Source organism: Ahaetulla prasina, chromosome 2, assembly GCF_028640845.1.
Source record: "Ahaetulla prasina isolate Xishuangbanna chromosome 2, ASM2864084v1, whole genome shotgun sequence".
In the NCBI taxonomy this organism is placed as follows: Eukaryota; Metazoa; Chordata; class Lepidosauria; order Squamata; family Colubridae; genus Ahaetulla; species Ahaetulla prasina.
In genome coordinates, this window is record NC_080540.1 from 149,109,809 (window position 1) to 149,128,690 (window position 18,882).

An 18,882-nucleotide genomic window follows, 5' to 3' on the forward strand; every position below is an offset into this window, starting at 1 on the left:
ATCAGCTTGAAAAATATACATTAAGGGATCAGATCATCCCATCTTCCAAGCAGTGGCTGAAGAAACACTGCCATACCCTGTATGGCATCATATGGCTATGAAGATCAGCTGAACTCTGTATCAAATTAGTTTGGAGTTTAAGGATGGTTTTTCTTCATACTTTACTCCTTTACTGTTTCTTCAGATATATTTAAATCCATTCTGATTCTTTGTTTGATCATATGACTATAGTAACACATGAAACTGGCTATATAGTTAAGAATCCAATCTATTAGTTTTAATTATTAGCAAGCACCAAGAAGGGATGTTTAACCATTTGTGCTTCAGTGGTTGCCATATCAGTGGAAATTATCTTATGCATTCCAATTAGCTAAAAAGATCCCTGCCTCACTAATGTTAATTTAAAATTCTGACGTATAAAACACACTTACTGATAGGCTTCCTAGTGACCTATTTAGCATTGCATCTAACTTCCAGTTTGATATCTGTTTGAACAGTTTCAGCATTTATTTGGTGCATCACGTTTTTTTGCAGTGCAAAGACTCCCTGTTTGGATGAAGCATCAAACACAGATTGACTGAAGAACAATAATGGTAGGCAGTGTGTGTAAGATTTAAAATTCTTGGAAAAGCAGAGTTGTCAGAATACTTACAGCCCAGATTTTTTAAAAAAATCATTTTAATTTAAATCATTTAATTTTTAAATCATTTAATTTTTAATGATTTAATCTGTCATGGACCCTAGTAATAGAATTGGATTTATTTGTCCCATCTTATGACCTTTATTGCCATAGTTGTTAAGTGAATCACTGCAATTGTTTAGTTACACAGTTAAGTGAATTTGGCTTTCCCATTGATTTTGCTTGTCAGAAGATCACAAAAGGGGATTACATGATCCTGGGATACTGCAAACATCATAAATATGAATGTTTTGCCAAGCATCTGAATTTTCATTATATGACCATGAGGCTACTGCAATGTTGTAAGTGTGAAAAAGTCGTAAGTCACTTTTTTCAGTGCCGTTGTAACTTCGAACAGTCACTAAATGAACTGTCTGATCAAGGACTACCTGTAACAGGGTAGGGTAAAACTATGGTTCCCGGGAATAACATGATGGTGATTTGTTGAAAAAAAAGATGTCAGGGGAAATAAAAGGAGTAACATTTCATAGAATAATTTGATGTTACAGGTTTAAGAGATTCTGGGTTTTAAATCTCGATTTACAGACTATTTTGCTAACTGTGACTTCAATTGTTGTAGCACAATTAAATGGTAACAAATAAGGACAGCAAGGCCTAAGAAAAAAGGAACATGCATTTTTACAGTAGTTTGAGTTGGTATAATCAACTTTTTCCTAGGCTGTAAGCTTCCTGCTGGTATTGTTTCTTTAAGAACTTCTCTAATCTGCTTAGGCAAGCAGTTTTAAGATTTGCTGAAAACTCAAAAAACGTACAAAGGGCACTAGGTTGGAATATATGGTGTTTGTAACAAACTATAATAATGTCTTCATGACAGACATATAATGTAGTTGCATTACAAACCCTGATAGGATTGCTTAAGTCATGACATTGTGTCATGTCATCATTCCCCTCACCCCATGCCCATAAAATGAAATACGAAAATGCAGTCAACTGAAATCTTATAGTGTGGAAGCTCAAGTAGGTTTACAAGCAAATAATTCCTTTGAAAATTGTCAGTAGTTTTTTAAAGAAATCAGATACTGTCAATTTTTGAATTCTAGATGCTAGTGAAAGCAACCCAGTGAAAATCAAACTGCCATCCTTCAGAAATTACTTGAACATGCTATATAATTAAAATGTTTTTATTCCTGAGTACAATTTTTATCCCTGGCAGCAATTTCATGTTCTACAGGTTAGCTGTCTTATATTTAACAAAATATTTTTTAAATCTATGCCTTCTGTTTAATGTTTTAGATTGTATATATGAACACTCCAATATGATAGTACCTTCAGAGATAAAAATTTGGTCTTATGATTCTTAACGCATTAATGTTTTAGGAGATTGGATTTTGGAGACCTATAGCCAACAGGTAGACGCTGTATTGAATTAAACAGACACAGTTCCTTTATATGGGCATTCATATTTTGGGGAATAGTAGGAAATGGTGCCTCCTTTAGCCATGCTCTCTTTTCTTAATTTTATTTTAATTTTAAATAAATACATGGGAGATACCCACATGGCAAAGTCTTAATTTCCAGATCAGATTTGTTTACATGAATGCTTGTGGACCATGTATCAGCACCATGAGCACTTTTAGAAAGCCAGCATGGTATAGCTCAGTGTTCTTCTGACTAGAAAAAAAAAGAGAAAGCTACTTTGAATTCATAGAGAGCATTCTTTGGCTATAGTATAACAGAGAAATCTCTGTTTTCTTCTGATAGATATATGTTTTGTGACTAGCTACATGTATGTGACAACCATTTTGTGAAGAGGCAAATCCATCGATGGCTGCCATTTTGTAAATGGACATTATACCCTTTTAAAATTCTAAAACATGCCAGGCAGTACAAATAGTTGCCTATGCCTGATCTGGAGAAATCATCTATTTTCTGTAGATATTTTTATTCTTTGAAAAAATATTTACATTTTAATCAGGGATTTCTCAGTGTTTATTCCTAAAAATTAGACAGCATTATCACTTGGTCAAGTTCAAACCAGGGGTAAAATGCTGCCAGATCGGACTGGATTGTGCAATCCAGTAGCGATCGTGGCCGGTAGTTCGGCGATAGGGTAGCGATGGTGGAGCAAAGCTCTGCCCACCTGCCTGGGTGTCATTACTTTCTGGATTTTAACCAGGAAGTAATGTGTTTTTTACCTTCTGCGCATGCACAAAGGTTTGCGCATGCATATAAAATGCACACACACTTCTGGAACGGTAAGGAAGGTAATTTCACCCCTGGTTCAAACTATCTGGGTAGAGAAGTATTTGTTTTTCTTTTTTTCTTACTTTAGATCAGTGCTTCCCAACCATTTCCTTCATTATCCAAAATTACTTATCAGAAAGTATTTAAATATATCTGTTGTGATTGTGTAGTGCAGGGGTGTCAAACTCAAGGGCTGGAGGATGGATCTGGCCCACAGGATTCTTAGATTTGGCCCATGGGCTGCCCTGGAAACATCGAAGGACTGGCCCACGGTGCCTCTGCCAACAAAAACAGAGCTAGCAGAGGACTGCAGGAGGCCAGCGCAGTAAAAAAACGGAGCTTAGGAACCCGTTTTCGCTGGCAGAGCGCTCAAGCCACCACAGGCAGCCCCAACATGACTGATATCAAGCTGGCCATGCCCACTCTGGCCACTCACCCCCAGGTCAAAGACAATTCTGATGTGGCCCTCAGTGAATTGAGTTTGACACTCCTGATGTAGTGGTTTTGTGGGTTATTACCCAACCCCCCCCCCTTTTAACCAATATTAAGTTATTCAGGTTTGGGGAGCATACATTGTACATTAAAAGCAAAATTTCTGTTTCAGAATTCATGATTAGATTATTTGCAATTCTGAACTGAGGAAACAGAATATTACAGTATTCTTATGGCAACTGCCCCTTTATGACAAACAAAAAGATTGGTCTTACAAGCTTCACAAGCTTTATTTTTCAAGAAGATAGTCAAGAAGAAGAAGTCATTGTTAACTAACAAGTTAAAGTTTAATATTCTCATTATGAAGTTAACATTAAAATATATTTACAATTCCATATTTTAATAACAGGAACTTGAGGCCAACCTTTCTCACAAAGAGATTTAATCCAACTTTCAAGAGCTATATTTGTTATCCAGCAATTTCGGGAGCATTTATATGAAAACAATAGGAGATAGGAATAATTTTTTTAAAAATAAGCATTTCTGCCTTGCAGATTGAAGTTAATGGATCCTCCATTACTGAACAGGAGGAAGTTGAAGTAAAGAAGGCAAAGGCATTCATTTGGAGACCTGGGAAAGGTACTTAGAGAAAAGTAACTGCATTTCTAGAAGAGGAAACAGAAGCTCAGTAGAATACATACACTGCATGAGTGGATTTGCATGTTGGACTAAATTAGAATAGAATAGAATAGAATTTTATTGGCCAAGTGTGATTGGACACACAAGGAATTTGTTTTGGTGCATATGCTCTCAGTGTACCTAAAAGAAAGAAAAATACCTTCATCAAAGGTACAACATTTACAACTAATAATTGCAAATTATAATTAACTAATTATAATTAAATTATAATTATATTATAATTTATAATTATAATTTAATTATAACTAAACTAACATTTACAAATTACAGTCCTTGATCAGCTGTTCTGCAGTGCAATGCATGGGGAAAATGACCTAGATTGTTGGGGACAATGTGTTGATTCTATAAAGCAGTTAGGGCTGTAAAGCACTATGAAGCTGTATATAAGTTTAAATGCTATTGCTATTAGTAACTATTATGAACAAGTTGGTGAGAGATGGTCTACATAAATATAATGTGACTGACTGTTGCTGGCAGTCTTCTTAAGCCTGTCTAGGCTCCCATGTGAAATGCAATCTGGCATTATTATGGTTTAATTCAATGAGCCAAAATCCAGCAACATGGTTTATTTTACCAAACTATTTGGGCGTACTTTTGGATTTTCTAAATTTTGTTCTTAATTTAAGCCTTTTACTGGCAAAATGAAGCACAGAAGAAATAACCACACATAAAATAGAAGCAGTGAATTAGTCACAAGAGACTTAAAAAATTAGTATTAAAAAGAAACCTTAAATAAGATAAACTGAAATAGACTAGAACATAGCAAATAAAATAGAACACGAAAAATATTCAAAGTGTCTCCGCTTCAATATTAGGACAAATAGAAAAAGAAACAAGAATATAGTTTAAGGAAGCCACGTCTGATTTTCTTCACTCAGATATAAATATATTTAAAATCATTTTTCCCATTCAAAATTATATAACATGGTTCTCCTCATAATATTCTGTCCTTATTAATCAGTAAATCTGGATATCATCACTATTGTGGATTCAGTGGTACTAAAAAGCATTTGATCATTGTAGGCACATACCTGTGAATTAGACAAGTTATGAAATATAGTTTTAGCTTTTAAAAGCTTGATGGTAGCAATTATTGAACTACTCTCTTTAGAATCGAAAAAGCCCAGAATTGCCTTGGCACTGTTGTTAGCTTTGGCAGCAATGGATCTAATTTGTTCCCTTCAACTTCTGGAAGCTTAAAAAATTATGCCAAGGTATTTAAAATCTGGAACATGTTCAGTTTTATTATTTCCTATTTGCATAGATATCTGAAGGGACTTGCTTTCCCAGGAAGATTAAATCTTGGTTTTGGAAATAGTTGCTTATAAGACCTCCCTTTTTACAATATTTATTTATTTTATATCCTGTGGTTATTATTTTGTTAAAGCCCCAAGCTTCTCTTAAGGGCCACCTAGGAAGCAAAAGATAGTTGGTTCATTGGCATATAGCGTCATTATCAAATATCTGTCACTGAATTTAGATGGAATTTAGGATGTTTGGAGCAACTACCACTGAGGTCCACATAAATATGGAACCACAGGGTGCTGGAATGCAACTCTTGTGCCTTAATGGATTGGAACGTCTGTAGTAAGATAGCCAGCTCTATTCTTATCTGACTGGGTGATTGTGTGTTCATACTGTATCGTTATTAGAGAGAGTGGTCACTGGTCAATGAAGGGGGAGGGGCATTTTTCATCAGAGTCTGTTCCTTGAAATAAAACTGAAGAATTGTTTTAAATAAAGACTTTGTATAAAGGGTGACTTTGCTCACATTTATATTTTTCTGTTAGAAATTGTAAATTGGCACACTGACTCACTACCTTCCTTACGTTCTGCTAGAAATTTATCTTGATATATTCAATCCCAAAATTTATAATGAGGAAATGAGCATATTGTGTTTTAAACTCATTTTGTAGGCTAATTGTCAAGGATTTCCATTTCTGCCATTTTTAGAGAAGGAGAATGTTTACAGAACTCCAGTCATCAAATGTTTGAAGTGTTTTATTGATGTGTTTAAAAAGGGACACCAAGACAGGGACCTATAAAGCAGCATTTCCCTTTAGCAACTTAGGTGATATTAGATCACTGCTGGGGGCTCTCCTGCTTTACAATTGGTCAATTTGTTTAAGAATGTGAATGGAAAAACAGTAGTAGAGGTGGAGTGAAGAAAATATGTGGTATCTAGAAGAGAAAAGGCTAAATAACTTACTACAATCTTTCCATCTAGCATCTGAAATCCTAGCTTTCAAATATTGGTTCCCTTATATATCAAGCAAACAATTAGCTTCCAAAATAGGGAAATATTCTTTTCCACAGCCTGAAAAAAAAACCCAACACATTTGTTGGACAAAGGCTTGGGTTTTTTTTTTCCTTTCAGTTAATTTTTTCTAAAGCTTTTTCTGAGCAGTTAATTGATTAACATGAGCAATTGCTCACTCTGTAGATTTTAAAAACTGTTACTAAACCTGCATTATCATATACAGTATATCATACCTGGGTTTCTGAGCGGTGCAGGCAAATGTTCTCCAGCATGTTGCATTAGCACTAATTAATAGTGGCTGAAAGATAAGATGTCTAAGATGTTTATACATGGCTTGGGCCTTTGCTGGGTTTGAAATTGTTAGCAGGTGTTCCTGAAACTGATCCAGCAAATCTGAGGGTAATGCAAAATGTATTCGTTGTGCATGCTTTGCAGTTCATGTGGCTAATTCAGGCTCCGTAACTGCCATCCTTTCTCCTGATTTTGGTTGGTGAAATGGGCAAGGGGTAATAAATGGAGGTAGTTGCTGTCTTGTCAAAACCCAGCTATAAATGCAACTGTCATATTAAATAAATTTCATGGAGCCAGCCTAACGCCGATTGTACTTTATCTGTGCCCACCCCACCCCTCCCCCGCAATATATAAGATCATCCTTATGATTGTTTATTTTTCTTATATTTTAAATACTGGCTACTTTGTTTGTAGGGCTAATAGAAAAAGTGGAGGCAAAAATAAGTAATCTTGAGGACTCTGATGATTTTGAAGACTTCCAATCAGAAAATGAAGAATGGAAATCAGATTATGAAGATTACGATGTAGCTACCCAAACTGTTTTTCCTGAAATGAAAACAGTTATCCAGTATGAAGAAGAGGACTGGGATAAGGAGATGGAAGACTCTGAAAACAATAAAAACTCTTATGGTAAGGGAATGCTTATTTATGATTTTTTTCAAACATGTTAGGAAACTTAATGACTGGGAAAAATACATCATGTATTTGTCAGACTCTTCATTGGACGAATTAAAGCACTGATACATGAATTTCTTGGTACTTCATATAAGAAAATGGAGAACAGAGTTGTATCTGTCATGTTTCAGGAGTGTGATTCTAGGCTGTATCTAAATTTTAAATAGATACTAGAATGTTACTGATCTCTGATACAAATAAGGCTTATAGCATTATTCAAGCTGGCTCTTTGGATGTGAGGCAGAGATGAGCACTGCTCCCTAGAGTCAGATACATATATTCAGGTTAAATGTGCATAGAGTTATATATTGAAGAAATCTAATTGTATGTAAGTGTGGCTCCCTGCAAGATACATAGGTTACCTTCTTTCTGATCCTAAACGTCATGTTATAGTGGGGACAATTCTGAAGTTCAGTAGATTACCTATAGCTTGTTAAGAGAGAAAATAGGAGAGAATTGCAACTAAGCACTTCCACTATGGTTAATTTAACAGAAGCTGTATTATCAGAATATAAATATATTAATTCTTAAAATTATACTCTGGCCTGGGATTAAATAATAGAAACTCCTAAGTAGAAAGGCCTAGTTATTTGCTAGTAAATAACTGGTATTAACTGGTATAGCAGCTACATCTCCTTTTTTTTATTCATTACCTTTGAGATTTTTCATAAATTGTGAAGATTTTTTTCCAATATTTATACTGCTTCCTGAGTTTCTTTCTTTGCATATTTTACAAATACTTGTCCCCCTGATAATTTAATTTCATTGCAATTTTAATTATTGATAATGGTTCCATAGTAGTCCTTCAGTAATTTTCTCTTAAATATACACAGTTGGCCTGTAAGTTTAGGATAGTTGTGTAGTTTCAGTGACAGAGTTCTTTGCAAAACCCTATTTGAAGACACAAGTTCTTTCTAACCAGAGCTGTAACTTTAGTTTTATAATTGTTTTGAATTAAAAAATCATTTAGTCAAGATACAAACCATCCTTCTTTCTGTTAATCAAGTAATGTAAATACAATACCTACAATAATGTTAGGATAATAATATACTAACTTATTCTTTGAAGTGGAAGAATAGCATTTGATAGTGAAATATATACTAGGTTATTGCCAAGAAACTCTATAAAGCATTAGTACATGTACACTCTCATTTTATGAATGTACAAACCAGGGGTGAAATCCAGCAGGTTCTAACAGGTTCTGGAGAACCGGTAGCAGAAACTTTTAGTAGTTCAGAGGACTGGCAAATACCACCTCTGGCTGGCCCCAGAGTGGGGTGGGAATGGGGATTTTGCAGTATCCTTCCCCTGCCATGCCCACCAAGCCACACCACGCCCACCAAACCACATCCACAGAACCGGTAGTAAAAAAAAAAATTGGATTTCACCACTGGTACAAATTAACAGACAGATATATATACGATACTTTAAAATTATAAGGTAAATGTATAGAGCATCTGCTGCACATGTAATGAATTGCCTCCCTTTAAAAGGAGAAAAATGATTGCTAGGAATTTACTGTATTTTTGCATTTAACAAATTAGCTTGTTATACAGTAATAGGACACAACCCTCTTTCTAAAGAAATGCGCTTAGTGTTTATGTTTCTGATCTAGCTTTATAAAAAGATAACATCAAGTGTTATAATTGATATCCAACAATCTGCTAAATTTAGGATCCCAATATTTCTGTAATACAGTTATCATTGGGCTGTATCCTAGTGGATACTAATTCTTACTCATAACTGTCTTGTCATGATAGAAACAAAAGGTCCCACTTTTTCAAATAGGAATGTGTGATAGGCATTCTATTTTAAGTTATTTAGGTGGCTCAGTGGCTAAGACACTGAGCTTGTCGATCAGAAAGATCAGCAGTTCGAATCCCTAGTACAGGTCTCCTGCATGAGCAGGGGGTTGGACTAGATGACCTCCAATGTCCCTTCCAACTCTGTTACTGTTAAATTAAGGGAAATAGGTGATCCAATATTAGTTTGAAAAGATATGTTCAAAAGATATGTCAAGGTTCCAGAAAAACCTCTTCTGCATAAAAAAACTCAGAAGCCATTGTTTTTCAGAGTTCTTTACTAGCATGAGGAAACTGGCACACGATGAGTGAAATTCCAAAACTGAACTTCCGGATTCTTTTCCCAGTTATACAAACCCCAAGAGTCCCACCCCCCTGACCCCTTTGATGGTCACATGGTCCCACGTTCTCCCAGTTCATTCGAATATCTACTCGCCACTCTTCCTGCAGATGTGAACACCATCCGACCTTGACCGCTTGAAGAATGTTACCATACCCCTCAGCCCCCCTTCTTCCCCTCAGGGGAAAAATGTGGCAGCGTCTGGAACCCTAAACTCTAGTATGGTTTCCAGGCCTGACAGGCGTCCCCCCTTGGAAAAGAAGCTATATCCTAGGAAAGAAAACAAAGAGTTAATAAAGAAGAGTGTCAGTGGTCCACACTTCCCTTCTACCCCCCCCTCCCCTCTCCAAGAGGTTTTTTAGGTTTGTCAGGGAAAGTGTCGTGAAATTGTTTAATCAAATTGTCCGCATTTACTTTCCAACTTTTGACCCAAGTAGATTCAGATAATGGATATCCCTTCCAGTGGACTAAATATTGTAATTGACCTCCAGTGAGGTTGAGAAGAGGGAGGGGGCTCTCCATTCCGCCCCGGGGAAATGTTTTCTCCCGAACGACAGCTTACCCATGAATCGGAGTCTTTGGGCCGTGCTCCAAGCTGACAAGCAGGCTCTACCACTTCGGGTTTTTGAGTCATATCTTCCGATGGGAAGTAGGTGATTTCAACTAAATCGTCAGATTCAAGCTTCTGTGCTACTTCCACGCTTTCAGCTTGCTGCCCTTCCATCTTCGCTGGCTCTTTGCACCACTGTGGAGGTTGCGGAGGCTGGGGCCCAGCACCCCCCTAACGGGCCCCCTCTGAGCGGAGGCGGGGGTACCGTTAGCAAAAGAAAGTTATGAGTTTTGGAATAATGTCAAGGTTCCAGAAAAACCTCTTCTGCATAAAAAAACTCAGAAGCCATTGTTTTTCAGAGTTCTTTACTAGCATGAGGAAACTGGCACACGATGAGTGAAATTCCAAAACTGAACTTCCGGATTCTTTTCCCAGTTATACAAACCCCAAGAGTCCCACTCCCCTGACCCCTTTGATGGTCACATGGTCCCACGTTCTCCCAGTTCATTCGAATATCTACTCGCCACTCTTCCTGCAGATGTGAACACCATCCGACCTTGACCGCTTGAAGAATGTTACCATACCCCTCAGCCCCCCTTCTTCCCCTCAGGGGAAAATGTGGCAGCGTCTGGAACCCTAAACTCTAGTATGGTTTCCAGGCCTGACAATATAACACTTTCAATAACTTATTCTGTGTTCTACCCAGGTTGCTTCCCCCAGGTAAGGAATACAGTGCTGTATAAGAAATATAGAATAATGTTTCTGCCTCTCTTTTGAAGATAACTATAATAGTTCATTCATCTATTCTGTCTATTATTTAATGGTTATGTCAACTAATTAAATAAACCATTAAATAATAGACAGAATAGATGAATGAACTATTATAGACATGTAAAACTATGGTATTATAGATTAATTAATTAATTTAATATATTTATAGGGCTACCTGTCTTGCAATAGTGATTCCTGGCAGCTAGCATATAATTCAAAAATTCGCAATACAAAAATCCAACAATATAAAAAACATAACAACAATAATAGTTCTGTGTATTATTTTAAATGTGCCTGTGGTGACATCACATATTTATTTTCTGCAGACATGTGATACTTTATGCATTTATTCAGTTTATAGGGCTACCTATTTTTCTGGTTGACTCAAAAACAAAAAATGCAACTGCCATTAAAAAAAGAAAGGTCCTCTGGGATTCTTGGGATGCTGTTCTACTGGACTGTTCAGCAATGAACAAAAATCCTATATTAAATAGGAAAAGTGGGCTGGAGAGTTCATCTGCAAGTAAATTGTATTTTCAACCATTTTGCTTTGCTTATTGACATACGTGACTGCCACTTGCTGCCATCTTTCAGCTTTCCAATGCTCTTGGGAGAAGCCCTTGATTGTGTGATCAGAGAGGGAGCCATTCTAAACAATACATACCGATAGGCATAATGCACATATTATTTCAAACCAGTTGTCAAACACTTAGATTGTGATCACATGACCCTGGAAGTGGTGAGATGGCTTTAGCTTTGAGGACCTGTTGTTAGTGCCACTTGTTTATCACCATCATTTATTTTGAATGGTCAATGAACAAGGGGTTTTTAAACAAGGATTTACGTGTAGTGCCATTTTATCCTTTGGCTCAATTAGCAAAAGAACAAACTGTCTCAGATACTTTTATTATTATTTTTGTATTCCTTTGATCTTGATTTGTCTTATTTCTTAGTGTTTTAAAGAACAAGCCTGTGTTTTCAATAATTCTGTAGAAGTCTGAAATTTTATCAGAATTTAATGTAATTATCAGGAGGATTTGCCTAAAAGTAATGTAACAAGGATGAAATACATATTTTTTCTAAATGGCAAAGATTTTTCTTCTTTTAATTGCCGTTTTTCTTCATTTCTTTAAAACGTTAAACTACTGGTGTGATAGGGAGAAGAGTTGCATATTATCATTTAAGGAATGCACATTTTTCTTGTCTCTAGCATTATTTTTCTGAGTCTTATGCTAGCAAACATAAATCCTTTTTTTCTCACGAGAACTTGCTGAATTTTTTTAGCAGCAAGTATGAATTGGAGAAGGAAAGGAAATGAGTTACTGAGTATTGCAAGATTTCACAGTGTGTCGATTAGTAGTCCTTCATAAAATATGGCCCATAAATTAAAAGCATGTGTAGTGTTTACATTGAAATTGAAAACAATTTTTTTGTATAAGTTAATTTAGTTACATTTTTCTGTAACATGAAGATTTTATGACTTCTATTCCTGGTTTAACTGGATGAAGTGGATAATTGAATCCTAGAATAATAAGTTTTGTTTATAGTTGCTGTAATATTTACTTCTGTGTGTTAACTGAGCTTTCTAATCATATTGGTTGTAGAACACATTTGTTTACTCTTTCTTTTAATAACGAGAAAATAGCATGTTCCCAGCATCATTACCTTAAGCTCCTTGGAGGAAAGGTTGAATATAAATGAGCATAGTAATATTTATAATAAAGCATTTCTTCAGAAATTAATAGAACTTTAGCTTGGGTAATTTTGCAATCTACATATATATTAACTTCAGCATTGTACAACAATATATATATATATATACATAGTGCATTTTTACATTGTTCCCATATTGCCTCTTTAGATTTAGACGATATTATCTACTGTGGAAGTTTCTGGGATGGCAATGGACAGGCATCCTATTCAGTTCAAGAAGAACCTCTGTATGACCCAAGCTTACACCACGTAGCACCGTTGACTTTGATTCACTTAAAAGCTGTGACAGAGGACGGCCAATTTGAAGATGCTGTTGACTGAAACATTCCCAGCAATGGGACAAAAACACTAAGTTCTAAATCAGATTTCTCCATTCAGCTGCACAAAATGGAAATGACTGGATGCCTTTTAAGAATCTAGTGTACTGAAATATTAGGGAACTGGATGGATGCAATTTTGTATCACTTTTTGGTTTAAACAAACTTGAAATGATTTAGATTTAATTTGTGAAGTGGCTATTGCTGTTAAAGTGCTGTTAACTATTTTTTGTTATTTGTTTTAATTTTGGGTTTGTCTTGCAAGCCTTCACTGAAATGACAGTACACTAATGTACACTGACATGTACACTAATGTCCATCTCTTGACACTCAACAGGAGTTTCTGAATCAATAGTTCTACGTTTTGGTATGTTGGAGTTCATTGGGATGCTGGTGGGATGGATAGTAACAAGATTATTCTTCAGGAATACAGGCTATTTCATTTTGTACAGCATATGTATGTGTTTTATTTAACATAATAAACATGCAGAAATGCTGATAGAATATACTGTTTGGCTAGGGTCTGGATAATTATGTCCATATTAGCTGATTTATTTTTTAAAAATATTGCTTTTAAAATAATAACAAAAAGGAAAAAGAAATTAAAAATACATTATCCTCCTTAAAAATAAGTGAAATAAGATAAAAGAGAAAGAAGATTTTAATATGTTATTAGAACAATATATATTCTAATACATTTATATGACTATCATGCTTTTTTAAAACATTCTGTACTTTGAGTAAATGAGTCTCATTTTCCTTTTATTTGTCCATACGAAGTCTATATCTGTAGGCAGTCCTCATAGGTAGCAAATGTAATCAGGTCTTCAATCCATTGAGTGAATGGGACTATACATTTATCTTCCCAATATTGCAATATCAGTCTTTTAGGTATAATAGGGGCACAGAGAATACATTTTCACTGTATAATCCATTTTCACCTATAATTTTACTGTATCAATTCATATATGATTTATGTATGCAAACTTAATAGAAATCTAATTGATAGTGGCTATATGGATACATAAATAAAGATTGGCATCCATCCTAAATCCAATGAAATTTTCTACACTATCCTAATAAAGTGAGGACAGTTTAGAACTATTAATTGTTTAGACTGTCCTCACTGTAGAAAATTTCATTGCATTTAGGATGGATGGATGGATGGATGGATAGATAGATAGATACTCTGAATATGCAAGATACATGTATGATAAAATTCCAGAAACGCTATAAACTTAATCTTTTAGACTCTAGAACAGCATCTAGGGACTAGATTATTTGGTTCTACTCTACAAGTCCACAAGGGCCCAGTTGGGAGGTGGGGGAAGACAAGGGATCTCTCTCCTGCCTCTGTCAGTGATGGCGAACCTTTTCGGCACTGAGTGCCCAAACCGGAATGTGTGTGTATGTGCGTGCAAGTGCGTGCGCTGGAGTGCTGGAAACCCAAAGACCAGGTGCATGCGCACCAGCCAGCTGGTCTTTGGGTTTCTGGCACATGCATGCACGCTGGCCAGCTGGTCTTTGCATGTGCCAGAGCACCAGAAACCCGCTGGCCAGTGCGAATATGTGCACAGGAAACCAAAAGAGCAGCTGGTGCCGGCGCGCGTGCCCACATCACAGCTGTATGTCAACCACCCAGGTTGGTGCTTCTCAAGATTAGGAAGTTCTCTTTTTTGGAAGAGGGTGTGCCAAAGTATATAGTGAGATGGGTGGGGTTGATGAGCCACAAGATCAACTGCCCCTGCAGCATTCTTGCCATGCCTCATGACCTCAAGGTTGAGGGAATGTAGACAAGCCTTTCAGCTGCTCTGAAGAATTTTTCTTGTTGCTTGCAAAGGCAGAGAAATATTTTGTTTTATAAAAAGCCCCAGACGTGACCAGTAAGAGGTTAGATTTTTTTTGGAATGCTATGAAGAGAGTCTTGAATTGCTCTTTATGATTGTGGTTAGTTATAATTTTATACTTCAAAAATTGTATGTTTTGGCATAAGAAATTACCAAACCAAAATATTCAGATAAACCCAAGTATTGTTTACTTGATTTTGTGGGATGGGGTAAATAATGCACCTACTCCCTCCTAGCCATGACATACTTAAACAGATTCCATCTACTTTTCTCTACTAAGAGTGTAGACTATGGGCTTGTCCTCATGTCCTACAGATTGCTATCCAAAGATACCTTGCTAACATGTCCGCCTGGTAACCTGAAGCAGCTTGAAATCATCCATTGTTAAAAAGGTGTGTTTTGTTTCCCTGGCCCAAGTCTTGCCATAAAACCCATCTACAGTGGACATGGGAATGAGAATAATACAATCAGAGGTCTGTCCAGCTCTAATTGGCCACCTAATTCTGCTGTGCCTCTTTTGCTGATGACTAGGCTCTGTCTTATGGCTATGACTGACAGGGACCACATTCAGGGCTTCTAGTCCCCACCCCCCAATTGTTCTTTTTCAATAGCATTATTGACAGAGGACTGACACCTCTGTAATGAGGTTAATATACCTGTCAAAGCTCCGACCTCACCCTGCTAGTTGATGTTTGAGTTAAGAGATTCTGGTTGAAGTGTGAAGTAAATTTGTGTATTTTACTTAGAATTCTACAAGGATTACTGTATATATTTATAAGGTTTTTGGTTATTTTTACTGTAATGGCTCTACCAATGTCCTAATACTAATATAAGATATTATTTTAAAAATTTATAGAAAAAAATAGTAACTAGTATGTTATACTAGTACCGTGTTTCCCCCAAAATAAGACCCTGTCTTATATTTTTTGAACCCTGAAATAAGCACTCAGCCTTATTCCCATGGGCTCAAAAGCCCGATTGGGCTTATTATTAGGGTATTAATTTTTCCTTTATTTTTTCCCAGATGGACATATTTGCCCACCCCACGTTTTATGCAACTGTGCTGTTTTGGATGGGGGATATCTATTGTGTAAGATTCCTCTCTGTCTAACAGGTCATAAAGTTGGGCACAACTTACTTAACTGCTTTGCTTAGCAGTGAAAATTCTGGTCCCAGTTGTGGTTGTAAGTCAAGGACTACCTGTATACACATTTAGATACCAATTTAGGCTATTGAATGCTTCCCTCTACTATGTATTTAGCAATCTGCATCCATCCATAAAATTTTTGTTATTTGTTATTCAGTCTTTCAAAACATCTATGGTATATGTGCATGCATAGGCAGACTTCCGCTTTTTGTATTATTTTAGATTTTCATTGTTGCAGTCTATGCAGTAAAACCTATAGAGGGCAGCAGTCATCCAGGCCACAGTAAGTTTGTGCCTTATTTTTCCAAAATGTGGCTGTTCAAAAGTGATGCACTCTACTCAAACAACAAAAGCTTCTGCTAAAATGTTGAGATGAAATGAGTCCTTGTTCAGCTAAATATATAAAATATATACTTTTGAAGGATGTATGTCTTGTCCACCTCCAAGGATTAAAAGTAAAATTTTTAGGGTCTGTTTGCATTAGCTTCAAAACATTGAATTTCCTTGTTTGCACAATCCCATGGGCCCAGGTGCAGGTTATATTTTTCTAATAGCTCAAAATTAACTAGTTGGAAATTAGGAAGCAGACTGAACCTTGTACCTCAGTTTCCCTTTTTTTATTTTATTATATTCTAATTGTACTTGCTATACTATACAAAAACCTGCACAATTTGCTGTTTCTCTTTGTGACAGGTAAGTTTCTGATATTGGAAGTAGTGTAAGGCATTAGGAGTAATGAAAATGATTGCCTTATCCTCCATGAATTTTAAAGTTGGTGGTAGTAATAAAATCAATGCTTAATACTAAATTACACATTTGTGGGGAATTTATTTAAAATACTTATGAGACCCCCTTTCAACTTAAAACAAAAACCAACTTTTAAAAAACAAGATGATAAACACATAATGCAGAAATCCCCACAATTAACATAATTATATAGAGAAAAGCAAAACTCTACAATATAATGGTTGAAATATTGGACTTTGTCAACTCAGTGGGTGACTGAGTCAATCAGTTCTTTCAAGCTTATTTTCATAAACTTCTGTATAAAAGTCAAGTGTGTATGTATATCTGTTGGTGTATGTATGTGTATCATAATTGATATGTCTATGTATATAAAATATATAATTTAAGCACTGTATGTATATATACACACAAATAACAATATATACACACATATACACAGTATTTTTTTTTTATCCTGGCATTCAGCCTCTTTGTCCTGGTGTGGAGTTGCTTCTCAGCCTTTGGAGTTGCCAAAGGATATGTCCTCACAACGTTGCTTCTGTCTCATCTTCAGCCTTCTACCAAGACCGTCCAAAGATGACTTCAGCAGATTATGTGGAGGAGATGGTTTGATTTTATTAAATAGTAATTTTATTTAAAAATACAGCTACAATAATAAAAAGTAATACTTAAAATACTAGGCATCGGTATGAAAAATACGAAAAAAACTTTGATTACTGTAAACTCTTCAGCACTTTACCCAGCAGCTGCACAAGTGATCACTAGATGGCAGTAAAGTGATGCAAACACCAATGTTTTGGTGCCATCTTGTGGTCAATGAGTCAACTAAAAACATTTGAAAAATTTTGTGGATATACAAGAACACTCCACAGATTCACATGGCTTCTCATATTATTAGGTTGAAGTGAAAATATGTAAACCCTTTCTGGCCATCTAGTGTTCATTACATCAATAGGTTGAGGAAGGGGGAATATAAAAAAGGATATTGAATAGAGTGCCCAGACAATGCAAATAGCTCTGACATATTTGGTGTGGCAGTTGGTAGTGGCTTTTCCTGCAGTTGGTGATATCTGAATTTCAGCCAGGGGAATGCGACAATGTTGTTCTTTCAGCATTGTGTGGTACAGCTGAAGGAACAATGGCACAACAGAGTCCCACTTGAGATGCATAGCAAAAGCATGCTATATATGGGCAGCAAGATTTAGAGTGACAGGAATCCTTGGCTCTGAAACAAGCAACTATATTTTTTCAAATGACAGAGTAATATTTTTTATTTTCATTTTTGGGAAGGAAAACTTGGGCCTACCTTTTTAAAAATATAAAGAGTAGAGCTGGCACTTTTAAATTGCAATTGGAAATGGGTTGGAAGCTAGGGCATGGATAAAAATAAAATATTTTGCATGAATGTTTTCTAATTAACAGCATATTCCATTCAGTAGAAAAGTATTTCCCAATTTTTGGACAGTAATTGTCTGCAGCCAACATGCCTATCCTGCTAGCTATGAATAATGGGAATCATAATCCAAGCTTCTGAATGACATCAGGTTGGGGAATAAGTGTTATATAGTAATATTCAGTTTCCAAGCATAGATCTTTACTACATATTCAGCAGGCCAAAAGGAATTACAGAAAATAATTTCCTAAATTTTATATGATGAACATACCAAAAAACAGTTCATGTTGCATCATTTCAATGCAAGACCAATCATATTTTTTGGAGTATAAGACACACTTTTTTCCCTCCTAAAAGTGGCTGAAAATTTGGGTGCGTCTTATACTCCAAATGTAACCCTGCCTGTGGTGCCCAAAATGGCTACCTGGAACAGCTGCTGCCTTCTCTTACCCCTTCTGCACTTGGTTTGCTTTAGTCACTGGAGCTCCCTCTGAAGATCAGCTGTGCTTTAGAAGCTGTTTTTTAGCTCCAACCAGCCCTAACCTCAAAACCAGCGAGCGAACTAATGTGCTGAAGCTGACCAGGCTAAGGACTAGCCAGATGAACACCTGGTAGGCAGAATTTTTTTTTTCCTATTTTCCTCCCCAAAAACTAAGGTTATACTAAACTTATACTCTGAAAAATACGGTAGTTTTGAATTAATTTTTGTTCACAAACCATCTTGAAAGACAGCCCTGCGTAGACCACTGAAACGGTCTAATATCAAGATTGTGAAACAAGTTTAGCAAGATGAAAACCGGAGCTTTGGTGCACAACTAAGTCTAGAGGCCCCTCTAAGGTGCATGAGTAGAGGATAAGAGAGAGAGAGCTAGCCTCGTGAGGCAACTTACCCATTCCTCAATAAAGGAAGTGTCTACTCCAGTCCAACATCTGGAGGATCACACTGGGTTGTTTTAATTTCTTTGCCCTTATTTATTCACCATTATTATAAGAGATCATTTCTTCGGTAATGAT

General features: G+C 36.2%; 1 protein-coding gene across 4 annotated transcripts in view; it reads left to right on the plus strand.

Annotated features, from left to right (window-relative positions):
- The window catches only part of COPRS (coordinator of PRMT5 and differentiation stimulator), a 168,436-nt gene that overhangs the window by 881 nt on the left and 148,673 nt on the right, over positions 1-18,882 (plus strand). For 2 of the 4 annotated variants that reach the window (XM_058172809.1, XM_058172811.1), the window contains exons 2-3: positions 3,871-3,955; positions 6,981-7,196. In XM_058172809.1, coding sequence (XP_058028792.1) covers positions 3,871-3,955; positions 6,981-7,196 — 301 coding nt within the window. Of the gene's footprint in view, positions 1-534; positions 594-3,870; positions 3,956-6,980; positions 7,197-12,565; positions 16,856-18,882 lie in introns of those variants that run through there. The other 2 variants (XM_058172810.1, XM_058172808.1) reach the window with 2 other exon arrangements.